The sequence below is a fragment of the Vespa velutina genome, chromosome 12 (assembly GCF_912470025.1).
Source record: "Vespa velutina chromosome 12, iVesVel2.1, whole genome shotgun sequence".
Taxonomy (NCBI): Eukaryota; Metazoa; Arthropoda; class Insecta; order Hymenoptera; family Vespidae; genus Vespa; species Vespa velutina.
Genome location: NC_062199.1, coordinates 3,227,743 through 3,234,843, shown reverse-complemented (window position 1 = coordinate 3,234,843; position 7,101 = coordinate 3,227,743). Strand labels below are relative to the sequence as shown.

At 27.6% G+C, this 7,101-nt stretch overlaps 2 protein-coding genes across 5 annotated transcripts in view; one reads left to right on the top strand and one right to left on the bottom strand.

Annotated features, from left to right (window-relative positions):
- The first annotated feature begins 1,826 nt into the window (after window positions 1-1,826).
- Window positions 1,827-3,791, top strand: LOC124953230 (trafficking protein particle complex subunit 1). Its single transcript, XM_047504310.1, has 3 exons — window positions 1,827-2,061; window positions 2,258-2,467; window positions 2,556-3,791. The coding sequence occupies exons 1-3, from the start codon at window positions 1,963-1,965 to the stop codon at window positions 2,682-2,684; spliced, it is 438 nt and encodes a 145-aa protein (XP_047360266.1). The 5' UTR covers window positions 1,827-1,962; the 3' UTR covers window positions 2,685-3,791.
- LOC124953219 (E3 ubiquitin-protein ligase RNF19A-like) overlaps window positions 2,829-7,101 on the bottom strand; it is a 14,340-nt gene continuing 10,067 nt past the window's right edge. For 2 of the 4 annotated variants that reach the window (XM_047504267.1, XM_047504265.1), the window contains exons 9-13: window positions 6,686-6,884; window positions 6,364-6,559; window positions 6,060-6,225; window positions 5,576-5,952; window positions 5,213-5,488 (exon numbers count right to left, since the gene is read on the bottom strand). In XM_047504267.1, the coding sequence (XP_047360223.1) occupies window positions 5,248-5,488; window positions 5,576-5,952; window positions 6,060-6,225; window positions 6,364-6,559; window positions 6,686-6,884 (1,179 nt within the window). In that variant the 3' untranslated portion in view covers window positions 5,213-5,247. Of the gene's footprint in view, window positions 3,440-5,212; window positions 5,489-5,575; window positions 5,953-6,059; window positions 6,226-6,363; window positions 6,560-6,685; window positions 6,885-7,101 lie in introns of those variants that run through there. The other 2 variants (XM_047504266.1, XM_047504269.1) reach the window with 2 other exon arrangements.

The window sequence follows — 7,101 nt, the reverse complement described above, 5'->3', positions numbered from 1 at the left end:
AAATTGTATCCTTCTTGGACTAACAATAACCATCGTTTAATATAACATTTTTTTTTCTTTTTTTTTTTTTTTTTTTTTTTTTTTCTTTTCTTAGAAAATATATCTTAAAAAAAAAAAAAGATATATTCCATTCTCATATGAATTTCATGTTATAAAATTAATAGACATTAATCTGTTTGAAAAGATAATAATACCAATTTGTAAATCTTTCGAAATAATATTATTTGTAAATCACGTTAATCTTGGAAAAATCCTCCGTTTTAAAATTAAATACCAAAGAAATAAAATGACTAAGGATAATATCTTACGGTTACGGATCGATATGCAAATGTTATGTCACGCGTACGAAGTTAGTTCTTCCGTTTACCAATCTATGGGAAATACTTGAAACAGTTAAAATGAGATAAACAAGGAACCAACGAACTAAGAGGTAAACACGATGCTAATGATTTCGTTTCTCTTAGATCGTCAAAATACTGTTACCAATTGAGACAACTGCATGCATTTCTAACGTAACAGGTAGTTGCTCTAAAGAAATAGGGACTCTCGTTCATGCGAAACAATATAGTATATATATATATATATATATATATAAATAACTTTGTCAAACAACAATAATAGTCTTCTTGTTAAATATGTTTTTTATTTTTAAAGGAGACAAATAAAAAGAAAAAAAAAAAAAAAAAAAATGAGAAAAAAAGAGAAAAAAGATATAGAGAGAGAGAGAGAGAGAGAGAGAGAGAGAGAGAGAGAAAGAGATAGGAAGAAATATTATTCTCTTTTATCGTTTATGCATGTGTAATTAATGTACAGCGGAACAAGCATTAAAGATTCAGTAACTTTGTGAGCTTAGAGGTTTTATTCCTTTTTTTTTTTCTTCTTTTTTTTTTTATTTTTTTTTTTTATTCCTTTTAGATCTAAAAGAGAGAGAGAGAGAGAGAGAGAGAGAGAGAGAGAGAGAGAGACACATACACACGATACAGTGAATTTAATAGAACCGTGAAACTTTTGCTCTACGATAATAAAAGCGCTTGAAAACGATAATCGTCAGAGCGAATGCTCTGTACTTGGAAATGGAATGCTATCCGTTTTACCGTCGTTCCTACGACGTTACTTTTGACGATTCGTTTCCCCTTAACGGATACGACTTTAGGACGATCAATGATTAAAGAATCTGATACAAAAAGCTATCTAACGTTGGTCTATAATTCGTTTTTTTGCTTCGTAAATCTGTATTGTTTGTTAATTGTATCTTAAAATTTTTATTACATCACGGAACACATAAAATATTTACTATACAAATCTGTATATTATATATCTCATGAAACAAATAATTGTACATTTTTAAATTACGTATTTTTTTTATCTCTCCTTTTTTTTTTTTTTTGGTTTTTTTTTTTTCTATTATCCAAATCTATGTGTTCGATTTGTAAAAGTTATCCATTGTATTTTACTTTAATTTATGTCGAGTGAAATTAAATTCGCTGTCGGGAAACACTTAAGTTTAAGTAATGCCATCTCGCGTATCGATACATCGTTCTTTTGATGAAGAAAGGGTTGCATCTCAAAGGTGTAAGAACTATCGGTAACGAATAATCTTAACAAATAATAGTTTTAAATCTTTCGTGTATTTGAATATTACGTTTAAAAGTATATTTAAATGAATTTGATATAGAAAATTGTATAATTAATTGTATTATTGATAAAATGAAAATCAGCTGTTTTAAGTATTTTTCACGTGGTGCCATCTTGTCGACGATATAGGCATTTTTTAATCAATGAAATTCACTACTGTAGATAATACGTATATTCATCCTTTGGACTATTTCAGGTACGATAGAAGAATGAAATATAATTGCATGCATTCGAACACGAGATGGAAGCACCGAATTTTTAAAGAGAAAGAAAGATAATAGATAAACAGAAAGGATTGCACTTAGGTGCATCTTGATACATACGATTATGACAATTCACAATTTGTATATATTTTCAAGAAATGGCTTGTTACTATATTACGCTGAATGGAATAGACTAAATAAATCTGGAATTACAAAAGAAGAGGTATGTTTTGAAATATGTCTATTTGGTTAATTGAAAAATATTATAAGGTTAAAACTTTTCATATATATATATATGAAAAATTTTAATATATATATATCATTTTTTCTTTTAAAATTAATAAATAATATTTAATGAATAATTTTTAATGAGAGGATTTTTTTATATTTATTTATATGTTTTTTAATTTTAATTTTAGGAAGCAAAATTAATGTATGGAATGTTATTCTCTATAAAGTCTTTTGTAAGTAAAATATCACCGTTGGATCCAAAGGAAGGATTTTTGTATTATAAAACAAGTAAATATACTCTACATTATTTTGAAACACCATCTGGCTTAAAGTTCGTTTTAAATACAGACAATGCAACACAAAATGCAAGAGAATTGTTGCAACAATTGTATCGTGAGGTAAATAATTATATAATTAAAATATATATATCAAGAATGAAATTTTAATCTCTAATATATTTATTAAATACACTATTATTTTTCTCAGGTATATTTGGAATATGTTGTAAAGAATCCTCTTTGTCAATTGAACGAACCTATTCAGAGTGAATTATTTAAGTTAAAGGTAGATGAGTTATTAAAAAAATCACCATTATTTTTAAGCAGATCATTATAGTCAATGAAATTAAAAAATATACTTGTACAATTAAAATTGTAAGATGTTATTATTATGAAAAAAAAATTTTTTTTTTATATAGTACCTTACTCATTTTATATATATTACGTTATAACATATGAATTAAACGCATAAGAAAATTAATTGAAAATAAACTTTGATTACTCATTGTATTTTAAAATTATTCTTTAATTACATTGCACAGTATACCTTTAATTTTACACATATTTTGCTATCTATTATCTTATTATATTAGAGCTTGCACTATGTAAAACTTCCAGGTCTTATAACTTTTGTCCATACATTATTATCTTTCAATATTTTTAACAAATATGAGTGTCAAATATCGAATTATACATGCTATGAATGATAATTTTATATGAGACTAAAAGACAAGTGTCCTGCTATATGTTAATGATGAAATACAGATATTAGGGTATGCAAATTCTTAATCTTTTAAATGGCCATTGTGAAAAGTGTATTATTAATACAATTGAATGTTATATTTTAGTGATACTTAATCGATATTTCAGTCATAATGTATATAGTAACTCAAATTTTCTTTATCGGAACAAACTGGTAGTTTCACTCGTTTTAATATTCTAAACGTTTTTTTTTTTTTTCCCTCTATTTTTAAACATTTGCGAGAAGTCAAATTTTTATATATAAAAGAAAATAAAAGAGAAGAAAAGAAGAAAAGTAAATACGTGCGAACGAGAGAAAAGTTTGAAGTTATGGCACAGCACTTCCAAAATCTGTAAATGGTATAGAAATAATATTAGTAAATTCAGTATTAAATTATTGTAAATACATTCGGAAATGTATGTTTCTATACGGAGAATAATTATCAAATGATATTATATAAAGCATATCTTTCATTTTTATAATATAATACTTATCATTTCATTATTAATAGACACTACCCCTTATACACAATACCTCTGTTCTTTTATCTAAAATCACTCTCTGCTGTTTTATATATATATATAATTAAAGTATAAATTTATAGGCAAGAAATATCCACGTAAATATTGATCCTATTAAAAAGCAAAACGAGATTATACTGCGCACTGATGTTATAATATAAGAAAGAGATAAAGCTATAATAAAAGAAAATGCAAAATACTAATAAAAGAATTTATAATTCTATGTATATATAAATATACCTTTAAAGAATAGCATATAATATGATGTATATATGTGTATATATATATATATATATATATGTATATATATATATATATGTGTGTGTGTGTGTGTGTGTGTGTGTGTGTGTGTATGTATGTATAAAGGCATATCTACAATACCTCCTTAAGATTAAAAATTATGGAGTTACTTTCATCATTACCAGATCACAAAAGATTCTGTAAAATGGGAATGATCAAAATTAAAATCCAAGTGATGTCATAGTCAAGAAAGAAAAGAAAAAAGACACATGAGCGAAGAAAATAAACACAGATCGTTAATGAAAAAGATCTTCTGGTACATGTGTAAAAAAAAAAAAAAAAAAAAAAAAAAAAAAAATAGAGAAAAAAAGAAAGGAAAGTTTAGCTCTAAAATGCAAAGTTTATCCTATTTTTAATATAAAACTCATTTTGGATGATCGTATATACATACATAATCTTGCTTATTTTCTTAATCAAAAAGAGAAATTATTCTGAATCGTGAATTAGAAATAAAGCTACAACAAAATTGAAGTAATAAATCCTTATAATCAATTCAATCGTCGAGTAACGAAATACGTAATGTTTTGTTTTTCATTTTTTTTTTGTTTTTTTTTTTTTTTTTTTTGTCAGGTATAAAACTTATACTCGATCCGGGATATATATGGGCATACAATAAAAATACCACATGAGATTATGACTTTCATCATTTCTAAACTCTGGATTGCAATTATAAGTATATACACAGACGTATATATATAAATACATAACACATGCAGGTACGATAGTGTACAACTGCACAGGGGGTGAGGGGGAGAAGATGGTACTATTTATTGCAAAAAATCGATTATTAATTTTTTCTTTCTTTCTTTCTTTCTTTCTTTCTTTCTTTCTTTCTCATTTCCTGCTCCCTGCATTACGCGTATAGTATTATTATAGTGATACGTTTTGTGTACATGACTGTACAAATTACGTGATTAAATTTGCGTATTATTATCATACATTATGCACTAAATTGGTGCATATGTAAATACGCATCCTATATATATATATATATATATATATATATATATATATATATATATATATGTATATATATATATGTATATGTATATATATCCAGATACTTCGAGAGACGTATGTATATTGCTACATTCGTACTCAGTCTTCGTTTTTTCTCAATATATATCTTGTTTTTTTTTTCCTTTTTATTCCTTCTTTTTATTCCTTCTTTGTTAATTTTTCTATTTCTCTTTTTTTTTCCTTTGTTTTGTATTATTTTTATTTCGTTTCTTGTTTTTTATTTTTTTCTTATCATTATTTTTCTTTCTTTTTTTTCTTTTTTTCTTCTTTTTTTTTTTTTCCTTTTTTTTTTTTTTTTTTTTTTTTTTTAATTCTCTTTAAGACTGTGAACTTTCGTTCCTAATACGTTCCTCGTCGCAAGGAGCAAATGCATGACTACTTCCAGAATTTTGTAATACAACGGGGATCGGTTCTTCTATTACCGATAATCTCTTTTCACGATCCGTAGATACCGTCGAACTATGAAAGAAAACATTTCTCAATGTAGCAACGTTAATGCGTTCTATGGATGGATGATCCTCGATCGAAGTATCATTATTTAATTCTTTATTTGAATTCCTACGAATATGAAGAATAATATTATAACTAATTAATTAATAAAATAATAATCTTATCGATGATTATTAAACCGATGATAAAACGTACTTTGATAGCTTTTGAGTTTCTAAATCCTGTTCTACCTCTTTATTTCGTTTCCGTCTACCACCAGTCCTATTATTGGCATTGCACTGTGCTCCAGTACTGGTTTGGTCTCTATCCGCTTCAATAAAACTAACGTGATCGTCGAACCGTACACGTTCAGATCCACCATCTTCACCACATACGGTCCAATTGCTCGAATCGCTATGCTGCCGATCCAATGGAGGTTTGCGACGCGTACGTTTAGCTAAACCCGGTACTACCTCCTCTAAAGAACTCAAAGAAGTTGCTTGCCCAGCTGAGTCCATATGACCTCCGGTATTAGAATTTCCTGTATGATCTCCCTCAGTACTTCTACCACCGCTAATCGAGTTACTGTCCATCTAACGTGTTCGATACAATCATTCAAGAACAATGCGAAAAAAATCAAATATAATAAATAATAAATCAAATCTAATGATTACTTTATCATTCAATTATAATTATATACCTTGAAGTTAAGAACAGAACCTGATAATGCTCTAGTCGATGCTGCTCCATCGTCGAGAGCTATAGAAGCATTTACAGACTTTTCGGATAGGCTTGTAGCAGCCGATGCTGTTTCGCTGCATAAACTACATCTTTGCGTTGAAGTTACATCTGCCTGGACTTCCAATCTATAAAGAGAGAGAAAAAAAAAATTGAAAAAAAAAATATATATATATACATATATACATATACACATATACATGTAGAAAAAAAATTAATTATTAATATTTAAAAAGAAATAATATTATCATTTAATTATATGATACCTCTGACCACCGGGAAGAACGCTAGAAGCTATACTTCCTGCTAGACTGGTACCAGCTAGAGCAACATTGCTCGCGCTCTCACGATCATTTTCTCGGCCCAATTTTTCCAATTGGCTGCCGCTACCCAATGATAATGATGCTTCTCCTATAGAAGGATTACCACCACGATGACTGGCTACGTCTATCGAGGCAGCGTCTAAACCGTAACACGTATAAATATTTCATTGATTTTCTTTTATTTTTTATTTATTTATTTCTTTCTTTTTTTAATCATTTTCATTAATATATATATATATATATATATTAATTATTAAATATTTACCACCAGCATTACGAACGCCCAAGGCACCCATCAATTCGTTTTCATCATCGAAATCGAATCGGACGCCGGTACCATTAGTGGATACTCCACAGCCACCACTACGACATAAAGAAACCGGAACCACGCCGTAGACGTAGAACAAAAGAATGGGTACACCAATTCCAACTGCTAAGCCTGCCAATACAGGCGATACTAAAACCTGAACAAAGAAGACACAAATTGTGAGGTCAAAGAAAAAAAAAAAAAAAAAAAAAAAAAAAAAAAAAATGACCATATTTATAAACGTACATATTGCGAGAGAAAAAGAATTATCTAGATCGTTGAAAGATTTTAATTAGGAAAAAAAAAAAAAAAGAAAAAAAAAATTCTAGACTACAATTTATACTTTTCAATTGTTACTATAGCAAAATATATGA

Bases quoted from the DNA above. Each gene is read 5' to 3' on its own strand.
- LOC124953230 (XM_047504310.1), top strand. From the start codon at position 1,963: ATGACAATTCACAATTTGTATATATTTTCAAGAAATGGCTTGTTACTA. The intron at 2,062-2,257 runs GTATGTTTTGAA...TTTTAATTTTAG, and splicing joins CTGGAATTACAAAAGAAGAG to GAAGCAAAATTAATGTATGG. The intron at 2,468-2,555 runs GTAAATAATTAT...TATTTTTCTCAG, and splicing joins TGCAACAATTGTATCGTGAG to GTATATTTGGAATATGTTGT.